Source organism: Henckelia pumila, chromosome 3 (assembly GCF_033568475.1).
Source record: "Henckelia pumila isolate YLH828 chromosome 3, ASM3356847v2, whole genome shotgun sequence".
In the NCBI taxonomy this organism is placed as follows: Eukaryota; Viridiplantae; Streptophyta; class Magnoliopsida; order Lamiales; family Gesneriaceae; genus Henckelia; species Henckelia pumila.
This window is the reverse complement of record NC_133122.1, coordinates 69,496,182-69,517,265: the sequence shown is the minus strand read 5'-3', so window position 1 is coordinate 69,517,265 and position 21,084 is coordinate 69,496,182. Positions and strand designations below refer to the sequence as shown.

At 33.9% G+C, this 21,084-nt stretch overlaps 1 protein-coding gene and 1 non-coding gene across 2 annotated transcripts; one reads left to right on the top strand and one right to left on the bottom strand.

The window, feature by feature from the left end:
• Positions 1-294: 294 nt before the first annotated feature.
• LOC140891054 (probable serine/threonine-protein kinase PBL17) lies at positions 295-4,416 on the bottom strand. The gene is made up of 6 exons (XM_073299298.1): positions 4,063-4,416; positions 3,273-3,580; positions 2,248-2,383; positions 1,623-1,759; positions 1,318-1,441; positions 295-993 (listed from the first exon to the last, which is right to left on the bottom strand). The coding sequence occupies exons 1-6, from the start codon at positions 4,133-4,135 to the stop codon at positions 566-568; spliced, it is 1,206 nt and encodes a 401-aa protein (XP_073155399.1). The 5' UTR covers positions 4,136-4,416; the 3' UTR covers positions 295-565.
• A 9,376-nt stretch (positions 4,417-13,792) lies between these two features.
• LOC140893916 (U2 spliceosomal RNA) lies at positions 13,793-13,988 on the top strand. Its single transcript, XR_012153475.1, has one exon. It is a non-coding gene; the product is annotated as a U2 spliceosomal RNA (small nuclear RNA).
• Positions 13,989-21,084: the final 7,096 nt, after the last annotated feature.

The following is a 21,084-nucleotide window of genomic DNA, read 5'->3' as shown; positions in this document are numbered from 1 at the left end:
TAAAGAATTAAATATTTACTTTAAAAAGCTGCCTAGAACTTTTAGAGCACTGTTTCTTTTCTTCAAAACAAGTCGCGCTCAAGGAGAACCAGACACACGTACTTTAATTTAGAACTGACATTTATATCTTGAATCACCTGCATTATATTGAAAACGAACGTCTACTTATAACATAAATCAATTTTACCTTAGTACCTTATTTCATGAAATTTTTAAGCTAACCCTGGTCCCTGGATTCGTATCAGTCTATCAGATTAAGCACAGCACTTATAAATAAACTAGAAACCAAGAATGTGTTTGGAATTTGTTTTGGTAAATGTTTTCCATGTCCGATATTGACCATGTATGTGTTCTATTTTTATACAATGCGAATTTCCGCTCATCTCAAGTTCCTCGACATGATTGCAATTCTTCATTGTTATTTACGGCAAAGGAATCAGATCGAATCGAACGAACAATAGAAAAGGATAGTTAGAGCACAAGTTATCACTCTTCATAGGAACTATAAAGATCATTGTTCTTTGGAGGCTCACTTTTGCTACTTCCACTAAGTCACTATCCTCTCTCACTTCATGTCAAGGGTATCTTTCTTCTTTCCGTTTGGAGTTTCGGGTAAACTTTTTGGAATTTCATCGTGTGTTACACTGCCACTTCCGCTCTGTAACAATGTTTCCTCCCTGATCCCTTCTTGCATTACAAGGGGTTCTAGTATCTCAACTACTTGACTTATTGCAGGTCTACCTTTTGGATTTTGGCTTATACATTGATATACTACATTAGCCACCTTCATAAGGATTTTAGGGGAGTATTGTCCTTCCATTCTTGGATCCACTATTCTCAAAAGCTTCTTGTTGTGGTTAAGGATCGGGCGGACCCACTCGACTAGATTGTGTTCTTGACTAGGCCTGCTCTTATCCATGGCTTGTCTTCCGATGAGCATCTCAAGTAAAACAACACCAAAGCCATACACATCGCTTCTTGCTGTCAAATGTCCTGACCAATCATGTAAAACTGGTTAGAAGAAGTCAGATAGAACTACAGCTGTTACAATGTTCAGTCATTTGTGTTATTTAAGGTCGAAAAATGCTAACAAAATAAAGGACTGTTGAAGACTGGTGGAAATTTAAATTGATTTTATAAAGAATGTGCATACTGAAGAAATCAAGCATTTCACAATGAAGATAAGGTAACAATTTCACATTGGAAATTCAGAAAAACTTATCTTTTTCAACCATCAATTCTTGATCCTATTTCATTTTTTTCCAACATAATTTGCATAGAGATACAAAGTGGTTTTGTTAATGAAGAAGAACTCACCGGTCATTATATACTCGGGCGCAGCATAACCATAAGTACCCATGACTCGAGTTGATACATGAGTTTGATCTCCTGTTGGACCAACTCTAGCCAGTCCGAAATCAGAAAGTTTTGCATTAAAATCCTGCAGGAAATCTGCACAAAGTTAACTCTGCACGGTATATGGGTGCACCTTAAAATGAAATTAGCCAAAAACAGAATTCTCATGCTTTCCTTTTCTTTCAATGGGACATCTCTTTTTTATTGTGCTACAAAATCACTAAATTTGCTTGTTGAATCTCTGAAGAAGACGAGGCTTGACTTACCGAATCTAACAAAATATTTGACGTCTTAAAATCGCGGTATATGATTGGTTTGTCCACACCATGAAGAAAAGCAAGCCCTTTGGCTGTATCCAAAGCAATCTTCAATCTTTTCTGCCAAGTTAAAGCGGCACGTACTCCTACAAGCAAAAAAAAAAGAATACAGCTATGGAGGGCATGTCGAAAATGTCTCATCTTCATTGGTAGCAACAAATATAATTCATTTTCAGCATCATCAAGTGTCACTAATCAATGTTAGGCAGCATATGCAGCCATTTTTATGGTAAGAGATTATGATCCAACCACTCGATACAACGATCTATTAGATTGACAGAAAGAAATAATAGAAAAAGAGCTCCACTCTTTCTCTTGATCATATTTGCCTCTTATGGGATAAATACTACTAGTGAGTGTTGGTGTCATCTTGAACAAACAGAAACTCAAAATCTTGAATAGATGAAGTTCCTCTCACTTAGCTATTGATCGGTTCTCAAATCAGTAATCAGTGTTTGAGTGATTACTAAACTAATATCAGATTAAGTGAATAAGGGATGCTGATTTACATTCACATGAAAACCACTTAACCATCATCTACCCATAGTGCATGGAGAAATCCAATTGTACTCACTAAAAAAAAGGTGTTTCTCCAAGCTCCCAGAAACCATATATTCATAAACCAGCAATCTATGGTCACCCTCGCAGCAGTAGCCGATCAGTTTCACCAGATGAGGGTGTCGAAGCTGCCCCAAGTAATTTACCTCCGCCTGCAAGTGAAAACCATATTGGTAAAGTTGATTGACAACATTTTCTGCATATATGACCTTTGCATTAGAGCCAAGCAGTTACTAACATGCTATCAAATGCCCTAGTCATAAACTCAAGACCCACAAGGATCGCCTTAATATTTCAGTGAGTTGGTCTTGCTGTTTATTTCAGGGGTTTTTGTTGTCTGATAACATACCAACAGACACCTGGACAGATCGTCGGAAGTTAGAACCAATACTCTGCCTACAGAAAGTGTGGATGGACGCCTTGAGATTTTAATTCTGGAGATATGTTCCCCAATCTCTAGCTTACACGTGAAGGGATGAGTTAGAATTCAAAATATTTGTGCGCCAGCTCTCATGAATTCAAAATTTCGAGACAAGTGGTTTAGTAACAAAAATCAAGAGAGTGGAAAAGGGAACATAGGAAATATTAGCTGAATAGACACATTGGATTGAACGAAGTGATAACAAGAAAAATGTGAAGGAAGCATTTGAATAAAGTATGCAAAAAAAACAAATATTAGATGGAAATTTTGAGGGGCAGAAGTTATATGGTAAGAAGTTAAGAAACTCTCGCCATCCTGTAAGTAGAATGAACAAAGTTTGGTTCCACTCTTATAATCTTAACACAAAAGGACCATATTTACATATTATTCAGAATATTATGTAATAACCCGGGCCATATTTAGTAAATATCTTCTCCATCTGACAAATGAAATTCTTGGCACAGTGGATTTATACACTCTACTGATATATTCAGAAATCATGTTACTTGACTCTCTACATTTTATCACTTTTTTATACTATAGCTCCATTCCCAGAATTTAAAACAAAAACAAAAACTCAGTACCAAGAATTTAAAAGCCTGATGAATCAAGAAAATTACCAGCCACTCTCGGTCTCCTTGTAGACCTTCGGGATTAAGCTCTTTGATGGCTACTCGAGTTGTCTTGTAACCAGGTCTGACGTTCTCATCAATAACTCCTTTGTAGACAACACCGAACCCTCCATCACCGAGAACCTGATCTGGTCGGAAGTGCTTAGTGGCCAGCTTCATCTCCTCATAAGTGAATATGCAGAGATCACCATGACCAGGACTTGCACGTAGATCCCCCACATTTTTGGATATCACTATAACAGGGTTTGAACTCACAAAGCCCATTTTCATTGGAGATGAGGGCTCTGCACACATAACTGCAAAATTTTAAGATTTAACAAAAGAAGTTAGCACTGACCATGGATACTACTCTTTTCTATATATCTGCACGGAGGCCATGATTCAGAGCATTCCAAAATAATCATGATTCATGCACGTTAACTTTGTTGCATGAGTATAAAGTTACACCCAATAGTAGTTAATGGAATCCTAAAACTTAGAAAAATGGATGAACTCTATGATTTTTATTTCACATAGTTACCCTTTGTACGGTCTGTAAATGCAACTGGAGTGTAGATCCTATTACAGAACTAAAACTTTGATTTAAGGGACAAAAAACTTTTCAATGGATGATATCTAAGTAAGACCAGTGCCACTAACCAGTCAAGTTGGGGTACATAAACACTTGGAATTATATTGAGTCCATTTCTCGATATAGGAATTGTGATTCATGAATATCCCATATTTACCAGTTGAAGCACGATGGATATAAACATCGCAAGGAGTGAAAAATCAAAACCTGGCTTGCGATGGGAAGATTTGTTTTCCATTGGCTGCCGTTCTTCTTCTTCGACACTAAGACAAGACCCCATTTTCTCGATAGAACAAAACCAGATTCACATACCAACTTCAACGGATTCACAAAAATCAAAGAAAGGATTGAACTTTTACGCACAGGATAAACTCCATTTCCCCCTAGAAAACAAGGCACGGCTTGCAGTACACCTGAGGTCGGAAAAAACCCAAATGGGTCGGCGGAGAGTGGAAAATATCCGCCGGAATCTGATGAGGATCGCCGGAATATTACCTACAGAACAGTTGCATAGGTTACAGCAGAGCAGACACGGAATACAAGAGTGTGTGAACACTGACACGACGCTATTAGGGGAGGGAAAGAAGGGGTCATTTGATTGTAACGTTTTATTTTTTAATTATATTTGAATTTTTTTAATTATTTTTAAAAAATTGCTTTTACCAGAAAATTCCAAAACTTTGCCACTTGGTACACCAAATAAAATTTTATTTTATTTATTAAATGATTGTATTTCAAACTTGTATCCCTATAATTATATTCTCAATAGAGAAGTACATTTTTTTGTTTAATTCTTGACCATTATTCTAAAAAAAAAAAAAATTTCTTGATCATGAAGTGGCTTGTTGATGGATTACACCTAAAAATTCAACTGGGCCTGAGCCCAATCATGAAGGTTAACTCCAAATATTTTTGAGGCTCAAGCATATTTAAATATTACATATATTTAATTCAAGCAGACCCTGAATTCTACAAAAAAACCATAAGAGGTTCAAGTCCGTGAAACTCTCCGATCATCTATAAATAGCTGAAGTCACCTCATTATTAAGGGACACACTTTCTTTAGCACTATAACGCTCTACTCTCGATTATTATTTCTTGAGTAATCACTGACTTGAGCGTCGGAGTGCCTTCGCCGAAAACTCTCCCGGCTCCTCTGACTTTATTTTGTTACGTAGAAACAACCTACTGAGGATCTCCACAGGGAACATACAAGGAGTTGCTGATACTCCGGACTTTGCGGAAGCAACGTATTACGTACAAGTGATTTTTGGCTACATCACTTGTATTTGGGTGTCAACTAATCGAATCGTCTTATGAGCTTTTCGAGTTCGTTTAGAATATTTGATTTGTATTTAAAATGATCGAATTCGAGCCGAAGTCAAACATACTTAATAAATTTTTTTAGTTGATTTAAAACGTACATTATTTTATTTGAATGATCACTAAGTGGTTCGTAAGCTCGTCGGGTAATGTCGATGCTACCCCCAGGGTAGTGCCCTGGGGTGGCGTGACAGATCATGATTGGCCAAAATTAGTGGGCCCACGTGGGACCCACTAAATTTGACCAATCATGAGATTACATTTTGCCCGCAGGATAGTACCCTGCGGACATCATGAAGGTTCACTAATTTTGGCCAATCATAAGATTATATTTTGCCCGCAGGATAGTACCCTGCGGACAGCATGAACAAAACCAACTCGTCGCATGTAATTCAATCAAAAAACCTATCTTCAAGATGTTATTTTCTCGAGTTCTGACAGATTGACTAATTATGCTATGGAATCCGTGCTCCTAAAAATGATAGCATTTTTTTGGGTTCTCGATATTAGCAAAGACAAATCAAGAATTTCATAATTTCTAATATAAAATGTGAATATTGTTGTAAAATTCAATTAGTTTTCCTCTAATTTTGTAAATTTGCATGCTTTTCTTATTTTTTCTTGAGTTTGGGCAAGAAGTTAAGAGGCATTGTACATTATGGCAACCAGGTTGTCGCCACAATGCAACTTTAGTTTTGTGTTTTAAGTAATATTTTATAATGCTTCTAGAAAGTACTTTGAAGTAGGACTTTAGTTATTGTTTATAAGACTTACATTGTTATTCTTGGACAGTTTATAATATTGCTAATAAAAATTAAAAACTAGAGTTTGTCTCAAACTCTAGTCTCATTTGTATCTCAGTTTACTTCAGAAATGAAATTCAAACTATGATTCAATCCCAACTTGTTCATACCCTCATTTGAACCTCGAAATGGCTCAAAACTCGCATTAGGTTCGAGTTATTCGATTTTTAATTTGAGAATGCTCAATCTTAAGCTCTAAAAGAACACAAACTAATAATTACACCAAGGTAGTGTTTTGAAAAGTTTCTAGAAAGCACTTTTGAGAGTTTCTTTAACGAAATAATATAATGCTTCTAGTAAGCATTTTTTAGCATTTTCTTAACAAAATCTTTGTTAAAAAAAAACTCAAAAGTGCTTCCTAGAAGCGTTTCAAAATACTACCTTAGTGTAATTATTAGTTTGTGTTCTTTTAGAGCTTAAGATTGAACATTCTCAAATTAAGAATCGAAGAACTCTAACCTAATGCGAGTTTTGAGCCATTTTGAGGCTCAAATGAAGGTCTGAACAAGTTTAGATTGAATCCGAGCTTGAATTATATTTCTGAAGTAAACTAAGAAACAAATGAGACTAGAGTTTGAGATAAACTCTAGTTTTTAATTTTTATTAGCAATATTAAAAACTGTCCAAGAATAATAACGTAAGTTTTATAAACAATAACTAGAGTCCTACTTCGATTGAAAGAGCAAATTAAAAGATACCAAAATAATAAATAAATCAATCCTTAAAATAAGTTTAACAGAAATACGAATAAAAATAAAGATCAATATCTTCAATCATCACTTTTATACGCATCAATTTCAAACCGAGTTTGTGCTAAAATCAGTTGTATTTTCCGAATTTGAATCGAATCTCTCACATATTTTTCGAGTTAGAAGTTGATTATCAATATTTTCTATAGTATTCAATTCGATTAAGTTTGTTTAATTTGCATTTGTACCTTCTACTATCTTTATAGTACACTTCTTAACACACACACATATATACGATTTTTAACTTTAATTATCAAATTATTTCATAATTAATTATTAAAAATATTTTTATCTTATAAACTCGTATTGTATTTTATGATATATTTTTTGAGATTACGAGTGAATTTTTTTTTTTTTGAGCCAGATTACGAGTGACTTGATTTCTTGTAATCTGTCATTATATACATAGGTTGCATTTACTTGTTATGATAAATATATAATTATATTAATAATCTTATCAATCTCACGTTTACTTGATTTTTGAGGGTCCATATTAACTCATAAAGTTCATCCTTATTTACCTTATTTAAAATTTAAACCTTGATGATTTATCACAAATAAATGGTGTGATAAATAATTATTTTTAACTAATTATATTTTCAATTGAAAAAATTACATTTATATCATTTATTTCCCAAAAAAATTATATGAAAACCCCATTTTAAAAAATTATAAAACATGAATATAAATTTCAAATACTTGAAGATATATTTAATAAATTTCATTTGATGTTAATATATGAAAAATCAATTTAAAAATTATAAAAGATGAATAAAAATTCTAATAATTTAAGATATGATTAATATATTTCATTGGATTTTATCCTTATTCATGAAAAACTTTTTTTAAATCAATTTATTAAATTTTTTTTTAAAAAAAATAAGTAATATTCATACTCAATAATTTTGGTCAATTAAAATAATTTACATGTTGATTAATAATAATGTACATTCTTCAATAAAAACCACAATATCAATTTTACAAATACAAACTAAAAATAAGATCATATATTATAAGTAAAGGGCAAAATTGTAACTCGTCACTTAATCATAATATCAATCACAAAATTGATCCATCAAAGTAAACATATGATTGTTTATCCATCATTATTCAACATCCTATAAAATTATTCATCAAGAATTATAAATGTAAATATTTTAATGTGGCTAAATGTTAATGTAAATTATAAATATGCTTTTTATAAATGATATGTGAAAAGGGTAATTATGGTAGCTTGAGTTAAATTAGATCGATGGATATACAATCACACCAATTAAAAGAGATTAAAAATCATTACCTAATAATATTTATTTCGGGCTCATGTATTTATTATGAATGATAAATTTTCTAGTAAACACTTGATAGATTATGATAATTAATCAATCCAACTCTAATCAAACTAAGTAAACACAACCTAATAGTCTTAGTATTATTTATCTATATATAATTAATCTCACTAAGTAAACACAGTCATAGTGAAACCACGTTGGTTATTATATAATCTTTTCTTTGTTCAACTTATAAATATTAATGAATCAAGTCGGCTCCTGAGTTTTTTAAGTTGACTCGAAAATATTAGATTAATATATAGAATTACTTTATTCGAGTTGAATTCAAGTCTAAATTATATTGTTTGTTAGTTCAAGAAGCGTTCATGATATTTAATAATTTATTATTATTATTAATATAATAACATTATTATATATTAAATAAATATATTTCAAGTCTGTATTCTTTAACAATAATCAAAATAACTTGCAAATATTCCAGCTTAAGCTGAGTTTAACAAAAAAGTTATATCATTATTTGAGTTTCGAATTGAGCTAAATCTTTAATCCTAGGATTAAAATTTTATTGATATTTAGCTCGGATTCGAGTTCTATTTTCAATTTTTCAAATTAATTAAATAAAAAAACAATTAAAAATGATTTTTTTTATATTTGTGAGATCAATGTATTTTTCATTAATTCTGCAAGAACAAACTCTGATACAAAAATTCACATAATATGAATCATATTTAATTGCAAAAAATTTGAAACAAATGTATTCGACTATTTAACAAATAAAAAACAGTTACCTTTATATAAATATTTATATTTTTTAATTTGATTTCTTGTACAATCATCAATTTTTGAATGCATCAAACTACTAAAATTATAATCACTATTCTAAAAAAACTGAAAAATAATATATATATATATATATATATATGTTAGTATGTCATAGATATATTAATTAGATTAATTTAACTATTTCAATTTTAATTTTATAGAGCGTAGAGTTTTAAGTGTTAAATTTGTAATTAAATATGGAAGATTAATGTTTTAACATTTATTCGTTGATATTACACTTATGCATATTTTATTCAAAATTTCATAATAAATTTAATCACTACTTAATTTGAAATTGTATTAAAAAATCGAATATTGTAATTTATCTAAATATAATATAAATGTAAATAAAAAGATTACATATTATTTTAATTTTTAATCTGCATGTTAAATATTTTCTTTGCAGTGATTAAAGTTTTAATTTTAGCATCTAAATATTGAAAAACTTTGAAATAGTTGTTTTTAACTTTTACATATTTTAATATGAAACCACATGTTTAATTTTTATTTTAAATTTCATTATAAGAAATTCAGTTTTTTTTTTCAAAATTTTAATAAACTTTTCTCAATGATATGAATCAAAAATTATTTTTTTATTTTATTATGTATATATATTTTAATTTTTTAATAATCAATAATTATATATATTAAGTTCGTCCCCTCACATGAAAATCCTAACTTCGTCTCTGCCCCTAGTTCAACCTCATTTTGATTTTTTTTTAAATGTTAGAAAGTTACTCTAAATGCAATGACTTTTTTGCATGGGATTATCGGTTAAGTCGATGTCACCCACAGGGTAGTGTCTTGTGAGTGGCGTGGCGAATTTTTATTGGTTAAAATCAGTGGGCCCTACATGGGACCCGCTGATTTTAACCAATCATGGGATTACACGTCGCTCGGAGGGTAGTACCATGCGGGCGGCATGAACAAAACCGGGATTATCATACCACATTTATTTGTCCTATCGGTCTTAATTACCAATTTAACATGATCAGTCCAAATTATTATCCAGCGAAATTTATTTCTCTAGCAGAATTCGATCTTTTATAACATTGTTTTCCAATATCGAATCCCTGTCCAACATATAAATTTTTTTTTTATGTAAAACATATTTTTCATGCAAATACATTTTTTTTTTAAAAAATAAAGTGTAATAGAGGGGCTAAATTAATTATAAGTAATTCTATTGTGAGATGGTCTCATGGATATTTATCCGTGAGACAATGGTTCGTAGTCGTTACCGCGGAAAGCGTTGCGAAAGCTGCCGTTCCAGTTTTATTGACGTTTCGTGAAACGGTCGCGGTTATTATCGTGAGATATTTTATAATAAAAATATTAATAATTGTATAATTTGGAAAATTTTTAATTGAAGAAAATTGAAAAAAATATATAAAACATTATGCAACGGTCTCGAAGCCGCGATATTGTCGTTCTGTGACGTCCGTGAAATCGTCGAAATTTTAAATAAAAACAGTGTTATATTACTCAATCGTTTCACCCGGAACTTTTTCGCTGCAACTGTCGTTCTCGTTCCGGAACGTTAATTTCACACGTTTCGATACATTTTTCTTAAATCATACGTGAGGCGGGTCGATCATTATATATATAATAAAATATAATACAAATGTTTTAAGTCAAATAAGAAACTTATCTCACAAAATTAACATTTGAAAAGATCTCGGAGTTTCTATGATTATTTATTTAAAAATGATTAATCACTGGATGTATCAGTGGTTAAAAAAAATTATTTATATCTGGAAGACAGTGAAATTTTAATCAAATAATAAAACTAAAAAAAATCAACTAAATGTCATGCCATGGTTAAGGGTAATATTGGAATTTCATGCAGTAGTAGTTGAGTCACCTTGTTGTTATTGTTGCTATTACAAAGTCAACTGCTCTACAATACCTGCTACGCGCTTCGCACCCGTAACTCTGACTACATTTATTGTTAATCTTATGACTTGTGATAACTTAAAATATATTCTGAAAATTTCTATGGTGATGCACCTTTGACATATTCAAATCACAAAAATTCCAATATATAAGATGATATATTAATTTAAGTTTATTTCGTAAGAAAAGTTTTTAATTATGCTACATTTTTTAAAAAAAAATTCGACTCAATTATATAGTCTAGTTTCAATTTTAATGTTATATTTTCTATTATTTTAAAAATTTACCCATGTTAATTAATATTATTAATTACTTGTACAATTATTTTAGGGTTAATAGCATGCATTGTCCCATTAAACCACGAGATTGCTGAAAATCCCTTGTAACAGTTAACTCCACGTGTTTTATAATTTTAAGCACAAACACCACTGAAAAGTGAAAACACGAACGCAAGGTGGTGAATGCTCAGAGTTTGAAAACATGGGGGTGCATGTGTGTGAGAACCAAGCACTCAAATCAGTCGAGAACAATCTATGTTTTATTAAAGTTTATGTTCAGCTACGCTTTCGCAGTTCGCACTATAGTAAAGTTTTTCCTTGTAAAGACATTGATTTTCATTATGAAATAGACTGGTTTTGACAATTATGATGGCTTGTTCTTTGAATGTGAAAGCATTGAAAAACGCCGGATGTCGACGTTAACCCATGATTTAATTATATTAAAATTTTCATTAAATAAAAGAAAACGAAAAATTGTTTCACAAAATTTATTTTTCAAGCATGCACTTTCTTAATCTGTGTGAAAACACACATATGCCTAAATGAGTGAGACGTAGAGAGTATTATTTATGTCAAAAGTATTACCGATATGAGTCGAGTTGATTCGTTTCAGTATGTGTGTCTGTGCGTGCGTGCGTGCGTGAGACCGTCTTACAGGAGACCTAATTTATTCAAATATCATTAGTTTAAAATCAGTATCCATGGTAAAAATACTTACTTCAATATAGTTTATGTTTTATATTCAAAATATTTTTTGAAAATATTTAACATGTCAATTTTATGTTACAGATCTCTTATTATATCCGATCCATAAAAATATTACTTTTTATTCTAGATATAGACATGATCGACCTCTCTCACTATCATAAAAGACATACTCATAGCCCACAAGGGCATAGACGAGTTGGTAAGGCCTGAGGTGACGTGTGAAGAAATTCCCCAACGTTGCGGGTTCGATCCTCGTGTGGAGCATATTCCTCATTGAAATATTTTGGGGTATGCTCTGGGGGTTGGACCATGTTGTTCCCTCCCTCAGGTCCCTGCTTACTCGTGCACATCTCTCGATTTAAACCGCGCATGAGCCAATGAGCCTCTGATTCATGTGGGATAGAGTCCCCTTCGGAATCAATTTTTTTTTTGTATAAAAGACATACTCATAATAAAATGGTATAGTGTTATGATACAATTAGTATGCCACGAGAGTCGGAGCCAAAGAAACATGTACGCCACATAAGAAAGATTGAAACATCTCTCATCTCTGGTACCTTGATATACAACTTCGGTAAAATCATGCCACTGTTTATATTGATATCATATGCACATATTACTTAATTATTAATAATATAAGATATGTTTGCAACTTTTAAATACAAGTGTTTATGGATTTTTTCTTCACAAATTTGTGAAGAAAAAATTGGTAATAAAAAATTCATAATCACTTTTTTTAGAGGTTGCAACACTATCTAAGTACGATAAACTTAGAATAATCATTCTAGTATATGATATATCACACAATTTTTTTCAAAAAATAAAAATAAATCTGCCCGGGCATCATATTTGATACGTAGATCTTTTTGGTAGATTCATTAGTAATTTCATCATCTTTCACAATGTTTATTCACATTTGTCTCCACTAACCACTACTAATATAAATTCACTTTTAAAATTATTTATCCATGATTTATGTAGTTTTGATATTTTGGGCAACCACCGTGGACACCTACATGATCAATGACTGACGTGACATTTTGTACATCTAATAAGTGAATGTCACGTCGATCGTTGCTTATGTAAAAATGCCCACGATGGTTGCCCATGAGATCAAAATTCGATTTTATAAATATAAAATCGTAATTAAATCAAGAATTTTAAAAAAAATAAAACATTTTATATATACACATTACATAATATTCATATATTATATCACACACATATAACACGTATGACATGATACTAGAATGACCAAACCATATTGTGGAAAAAAAATACTTACAACAAATAAGTCATCTTCCTATCAAGGTTAGGGATCATATTATTTAAGATATTAACCCTTGCTTATGATATAGTAGTGTTTGAGAGAACTTCTAAGAAGCACTTCTTAGCTTTTTCTTTATAAAATTTCACAAAATTTCAAAATTTTGTTAAGAAAAAACTGAGAAGTGCTCCCTAGAAGCTCTCCCAAACACTACCATAAATGCATGGAATAAAAAAGCGCGTGCAACCGACCGCTTCATGAAACATTTTTTATTTTTTTTTCTCAAACAGTTTTTCTCATTATTATGCATGTTGATTTTTTTTTTTTGAATAAATTATGCATGTTGATTTAATTAAAGAGCAAGCATACAAATCTATTATTTTTCTTCGTATTTTTTTTCCCAAATTCTATATGTTTTTTCCCATAACTTAATTAATTAATAAAATCAAAATCGAGAAAAATTAAAATATTAAATTTCTTACGCACAACCATCATCTCCCAACGTGGTATCAGTATCACCAGTTTGGTTTCAACTAATTAGAAGCGTGGTATAATTTGGGCCGTGATAATGAAGGTTACCGACTTTCGGTGGACGCGGAGCCAACGAGTTCAGTCGAACAGCATAACGAGTCTAAGGTTACAAAAGCCTTCGCTTCGCGAACTTTGATAGGCATAGCATTGCAAGCAAATAGAGCAGAGAGCTTACCGTTTCTTTGGCCATGCAGTATCCCACATCGATATCTCTACGTAAGAGAAGGCACTGAAACGTTATAAAACGAGAAGTCTACACACATTAGAGCTCATACCTTTCTCGGCCTTTTGGCTAAGATCAAGTGTAGTATCTGTTCTTATCAGTTTAATATCTGATACGTGGACCAATGGTTCACACGATATTAAATTTATTTTTTTAGGGGGAAAGTTCATCAAGACAGCTTGCTGTCTGGGCCTTCGCGCGTCGCCCTAGCGTTGCACTATTGCTTGGGCCTGGCGCACCCCATCAATTCAGTTTGATATTTAATGAATAGTAATAATAATAATAAATAATAATAATAATTATAGTAATTGTTTGAAGGAAAAATTTTAACTTCTAAAACAATGTAAGTAACGGTTAGCGGCAAAATGAATAATATATTTAACCTCTAAAACAAAAGATTATGAGACTTCGTCTTCTTTTGGGGATAAGTATTTGTCGTAAAAGCATAGAGTTTATTGCACCAAATCCTAAATTTTGAAAATACAAATAGGCACTCTAGTCCTTGATTTTTTTGTAATAGTTGCACGTTCATACTTTTGTCTATCAATATTTCACAAATAGGCACTCTAGTCCTTGATTTTTTTGTAATAGTTGCACGTTCATATTTTTGTCTATCAATATTTCACAGGAAATTTTGATGCAAAAAAAAACTCTAAAAACATAAAATATATTATTGGAAACAGAGGGGAACTAAGAGGGGAACTACGAGATACAAGCTGAAAATATGTATCGGAAATTCTTGAAAATATAAAATGTGCATCGGCTTTGGAAATTTCTGTCGAGACACTTTTGTGAATTGAGAGAATTAGGAATTTTTTTAGTGAGTGATTGATGAATGATTGTGTGTATTTTTGTCGTCTCCTTTTCTTTCCCTTATGAACAACTCCCCACTTCTACACATGACATCAATGGGGCCACATTCTCCTTCCATTATTCCATGGTCTAGCTTGACTTGGTATCCATATTGAATTAAGTTGTGCCGCTTGGCTTATAAGACCCGGGCTTGTCTCTTTTTTATAATGGGTTGCCTCATTTCTCGGCCATTTTTCCTTTTATTGCATTACATGAGTTTTTTCGAAATTGAGCCACACATAATTCTCTCTTAATTTGGGCTGCACCATGATTTATTTTTTTTGGGTTAAACAATTGCTCCTCGCAGGCTGATGACCCAATAGTCATCGAGTTTGGATTGAACCCTCAATTTGTGTGGGCTGACTTTGGAGTGTATTGGGTCTGCGGGTACCCAGAACCAAGACAAAGCCTAAATGGATCACATTATTGATTTTTCAAAATTCTGGATTCCTCCCTTCTCGTTCCTTGTACTTGCACTCTTCAATCCCATCAATCAGGGTTTTGCCATTATTTTTTCCCTATTTTGAGTCTAACCCTTCATCTTCTCGTGCCTTCTTCGCTTAGCTTCTGCACCCCTCCATTTCCATTTCTGCAACTCGCCGACTAGTTATGATTTTTTTAGGTTGCTTCTGCTCTTCCTCAGGTATGGTTCCCTCGTCTTGCCCTTTTTTATCCAATTTCTTCGAGAACATGTAAAACATGATAAAGAACGAAGAAAGATTCTTATTTTCCTCCTTCTCGTTGGTTTTCTGGGCAGAGTATCCATCAACTCATCTATGATTTCTATTGGGTTGTGAAAGACAAAAAATCTTGATTTTGATGATAACAAAACTTGTTATTAAGTTTCTAACATATTTATTCTAGTGTGAAGTTGCTAACTCAAAATGAAAGTTTGAACTCGAATTTAGCCAAGCTGAATATCTAGCGAGATTTAGTATTTTGATGATATCTCACATCTCAATGATGAAAATGACTAGCTGACAAGATGAATGCATAGAAAACTCAATTTGTAACATATCGTATTTCACAACAGTTGAGCTAAATCGGATGTTATCTAGATCAAACAGACGTCTCAAAACTAAACTCGAACTGAACTAGATGAGCTTAAACAAACATCAGTTGAGCATGAGCAGTTCTGGTATTTTTGCCATATCTTATAGCTCGTTATCAAAATGGAACGATTCAATATGCGTTATGAAGATAAGACAATGAACTACAAATCATATTTACAAGTCAAAGTATGAATCGGAGCACAAGGATCTGATAAACTGCATTGAAGTATCTAGTTCTGCACTGAAATTCTGCAGAATTTCTGGCACAGCTGAGTGTTTTGAGCATATTTTTTTTCAACGAAATCAAAATTGAGTGATTCTTGATGGATATTTAATAGAAAGAGCTACAACTTTTGTATTGATCACATTGCCGAAAAATCATTAAATCAAGAGCTACAATCAAGAAAATAGATTAGCTACAGAACTGAATTCAGTTGAGCGAGACAAGTTGATCCAGACCAATTGATCTCTCCAGAAAATTAAGTATGACCGTTTCATGTAAAAAACAATACAAAATATTCTTCAACGGTCATATTCTTGCGTGTAACATATATATCACTCTTGGAGGCTATAAATACAACACCTTGAAGATCAAACAAGAGCTTTTGGATGTAGATCAAAAGAACGGGCGGTCTACTCGAAGAAATTAGCTAGAATGAAAGTAAGCCCAATATGTGAGGATGTATTTGAGAGATAAATACACTGCAAAGATATTAAATCTTTACACACAATCACTCACACATATACAAGAGATGAACTTTAAAGATTAGTTGAGTGAGTCTTACACAAAGACATTAAAGATCGTGTTTGTAGTCTTGGCATAAGAGACGTTAAACATTACGCGGATTGTGAGATTGAGGCTTACAATCGAGTGTGCTAGGAGTTCCAACTCAGACATTGGGGTAAGTCCTAAGTGTGGAGTGAGTTATATACAAGGGTTGTATAAATCAAAGTGTTCTAGTGTATCTTTCAAAGGAGAAGAAGGGGTGACATAGGAGTTTTATTACTGAATATCCATAAACAAATTTGTTCCTATTTATGTATCACATTTACTTTACTATTGCTACTGTTTTTAAGATGTATCGTTGAAGCATTTTATTTGTTCTTCAAATACCAAAATATTGAATACAAAGTGTTTGATAAAATGCTTCAACCATAAGTTTTTACACATTCAACTTGAAAATCTTTTAAAATGATTTAAAAATTGTTTAATCGGTTTCTCAGAATTATTATTTTGAGTGTCTTCCAGTTGTTTTGAAAACAAACTCTATTTAATTCATCGATGTTCAATATTTCAAGAACCAAGCTGTTGTAGATCAAATATTATCCCCAAATCCATCCTAACAGCTTATTTTCTGTTCGGTGGTTCTTTTGCTGCATCGAAAACCCTAGAGGTGATAAGGTAAGCGTTGTTTCTCCTTGCTCTTTCCTTGGATTTCCATGTAAGAAACGAGATTTGACTGTGTGGTTTATTTATAGACCCTTGAGCCTCTCTACTGAAAATCCTGAGTTCACTGAGAAATTGGCCACTGTGATCCACCCTCCATATGCAGAAGTTATTCTCCCCGAGCCAATTTTTAAATTTTTTTCCCACTCGCCTCTTTGTTCGAGTCCTTGTTGCTGTTGTCTAGTTCCCTAAAACCCCGACCAAAGATGCAATTCAAATCTCGTCCTTGTTTCACCGCTGAGTGGGTGACTCTTGTTTCATCGCTGAGTGGGTGACTCGGGTTGATAGGATAGAGCCTCACTTATAGGCTATGTGGAAAAGCCAAGGTTTGCACTACTACATTCAGCTCACCAAAGCCCCTTTTCCACTACAAATGGGTCTTGATAACTGTGTTTTGTGTGCATATTTTTGTGTCGTTTTTATTGTTAATTTGCATGAATTTGTGTTTTATTACTTATGTTTTTATGAGTTTTAGTCATATATCATTCATTGTGTTTACATAACATTCCCCTTGGTTTATTTGTAGAAAATTTGGAAAAGTCCGGAAATCGAGACATAAGACGTCTCGCTCGAGCGCAAATTCTTGCGCCCGAGCGAGCGCAACATATGGAAAAGAAAAAAATTACAAAAGATGTCTCGCTCGAGCGCAACTTCCTGCGCTCGAGCGAGACAACGTGCAAACTCCTAATTTTGGAAAATTCTTGCTCGATAGGAAATCAATTTTTTGGAGATATGGGGCATATAAATATGTCTTTTTTCATCAGATTAAGGGTTCCGGACGTGTATTATCTCAAGGGAGGTGGCTAAATCAATTCGGAGTGAAGATTTCTTCATTCTTTCTCATCTCTTCTTATTTTTGATTCTTTTTTTTTTTTGGTTGAGAAACTTGATTTTGGATTATGTTTACTTTGGAGTAGTCGTTTAGTTTCGATCAAGGCCACGTGATTGAGCCGAACAAATTTGTGTTGAATACTTGAACGTTTATTTGGGATTTTTCAGATTTTATTTTAATTTTATTGATTGTTGGATTTAAATTTATCTTGTGAATGATCTGGCCAATTGTTTGCTTGAATGTTAATTGATTCCGAGTCGAAAGGTTAGGAATTGATTTCGATCACCTCAATAATCGACACAAGGTTAAATCGACTAGAAATAGTATTCGATTTCATTGTACGACATTAGGTGAAAACTGAATTTTCATAATTCTCAATGAATTTGAATTTGATTAGAATTAATAAGAAATAATTAATCCGTCAATATTTGAATAGGTTTAACTGTTCTAGAAATAGACTGTTAAATAGTTTAGGAGAATTCGCCGTAATTTAAGATTTAATCTGGATTCTAGATTTACTACTTGTTGCATGATTTGTTCGGTACCTACGTGTGTCTTTGATCGAATTTCTCATCATTGAATAAAAATCCAAAATTCTTGTTGCAATTATATTTTCATCTTTTCTATTTATAATTTAATTAGTAGTTTAATTCAAAAATCACTTTTATCGTTTAGTCTAGATTAAGTTGAAATAATTATATTTTGGTAATTACAAGAAATCAGTCCCTGTGGGTTCGACACTTGAACTCAACATCCACTTACTATTACTTGACCTAATATACTTGCTATTACCGAATTAAGCGGTCAATTTTTTGGCATCGTTGCCGGAGACTAATTGTAATATCAGAATTTTTATTTTACTTGTAGTGGCTCGTAACCAAAATCAGTGATTAAGAGATTAATCAACGCTAATTAAATAAATTGAGTACCGGACGAATCGGAAGCTCCGATGCAGGATCGGACGTTCCGATCGAGATCGGAAGCTCCGATGCAGGATCGGAAGCTCCGATGGTATTACGTCAGGCATGATGTGTGGCAGGATCGGAAGCTCCGATCAGGATCGGAAGTTCCGATCACCCCTATCCGAAGTCAACAAGTGATATTTTGACACGTGGCAGATCAGGATCTTCGGAAGCTCCGATGGCAGGATCGGACGTTCCGATCGAGGTTCGGAATTTCCGATCGAGGATCGGAGGCTCCGATCGTTGTCTATAAATAGAAGGCCGAGAATTCACTTTCAATTGCCAATTCCGGATTTCCTCTCTACTCTAGTCGTATTCGAGTTGTTCTAGCCTTCCTAGGCTTGACCCGGGAGTCATCGAGGCGTTCGGAAGTCATAGCAGAGTTGTGCCCAAGTTCTTGTGGCATCGACATCAAAGGGCTAACGACGGACGAAGGTATAGATTTTGCTTCCTATTAATATTTAGGAGTATGCAATAGCTTAGTTAAGGCTTTTAGAGCACTATAATGATAATAGTATCATTTGACAGTATAGAGCAGACTATAGGCGTGGACCTAGAGTTGGTAGAGCTTGCACTGATTTGAGGTACGAAAATACTGTTCGAGATATCCTGACTGAGTATGCATGTATTATGTGACTGCATGGTTTATATGTCATTGATTTATGCTGCATTCATTTGCATACTGAGCTATCTCCTTCGAGATGTCTGTTAGTAGGGTTTTTCCCAATCCTATTAGTGGTTGGACTTCCATCGATTTGGGTCCGGCATATCCACTGGTATTATGGTATGGGAGCCACCTCCTGAAGCGACGGCACAGCGTGCTACATACCAGGGCCCGGTCTGTCTCTGTTATCTGATCCTTGACCTCGAGTTTATAGGGAGTTCACTTTTCATGCATGTATACTCATACTCTCGTACTGAGCGTTTTATGCTCACGTCTCCTACTCTGTGTTTCTGGACACCCTATTCCATGGGGCAGGTTTGCGATTGGATGAGGCGGGTGGATCCAAGAAGGGCTAGGCAGTGGTTGGTCAGCTGGAGCTTCGCTTAGGTTTTTATTTCTGTTGTTATTGGATTGATACAGTTGTTCGATCTGGTTGTATTATATTTGGTTATTTACAGATTCCTTACCTTGGGGATTGTATAATGTTTATGGTTTCCGCAGTTTTATTCTGATATTCGTTTAATTAAGTTAATTGCATGCCTAAGTTCTGTTTAGTAGGTGATCCAGGTAAGGGTCACTACATTTATGGTATCAGAGCATGCAAAGTATTCTTGGGATTTAGATTCTACATAAGATAACCGTTAGGTTAATTTTGTAGATGGCAGATCGTGACGACCAGAGTTCTCATGGCAGTATTGGTGGGCGTTGGTGTGATGCCGACCGGGAGCCTCGTCGGGAACGCCGCCATCGTCATCGAGATGAGGACCATTTCAGTGTACGTCGATTCTTGCAGATGGGGCCTAAGCCCTTGGTTGGAGGTGAGTCTCCGGAGGATGCGGAGAACTGGTTAGACCGCATGGAGACGACTTTTCTGACTTTCCAATGCACCGAGGAGCAGAAGATGGAGACCCTTGGTTATCTTCTGGATAGACGTGCGCGCAGGTGGTGGAGGTTTACTTCTGCACCTTTTGTTGCGGCGAGAGGAGTGACCACCTGGGCCGAGTTCCGCACAGATTTTCAGAAGATATATTTTCCTCATGCACTCCGTCAGTCGAAGGCGGGCAAGGTACTGTGTCTGCGACAGGGAGCCATGTCTATTGATGAGTATCAGCAGTAGTTCTTTGATCTGCTATCCTATTGCCCCGATATTGCCGACAGCTCCGAGATGAAGTATAATCTGTTCCTTCAAGGCCTTAACCCTGTGATCCATGACCGTGTGGCGGTTGGTGACGACATGTCCTACGAGGGTTTGGTGAGCCGTTGTCACTAGGCGGAGGACAACATTCGACGGAACATGTCTTTCTCTCAGTCGAGACCTGCGAGTTCTTTGGGTCCCCGTGCCCAATCTTTCAAGAAGTCTGGATCTACTTCTTATTCCTCTGGCTCTGCTGTTATTGTCCGTTTCGGAAAGAAGGACAAGTGTGATCACTGTGGGAAGAACCATCCATCCGACAAGTGCCATAGAGCTTCTGGAGCTTGTTTCTGTTGTGGAGAGACTGGTCATATCCAGAGGGATTGTCCACTATCTGGG

Bases quoted from the DNA above. Each gene is read 5' to 3' on its own strand.
- LOC140891054 (XM_073299298.1), bottom strand. From the start codon at position 4,135: ATGGGGTCTTGTCTTAGTGTCGAAGAAGAAGAACGGCAGCCAATGGAA. The intron at 1,760-2,247 runs GTGAGTACAATT...TTTTGCTTGTAG, and splicing joins GGAGAAACACCTTTTTTTTA to GAGTACGTGCCGCTTTAACT. The intron at 994-1,317 runs GTGAGTTCTTCT...ATGATTGGTCAG, and splicing joins GCCCGAGTATATAATGACCG to GACATTTGACAGCAAGAAGC.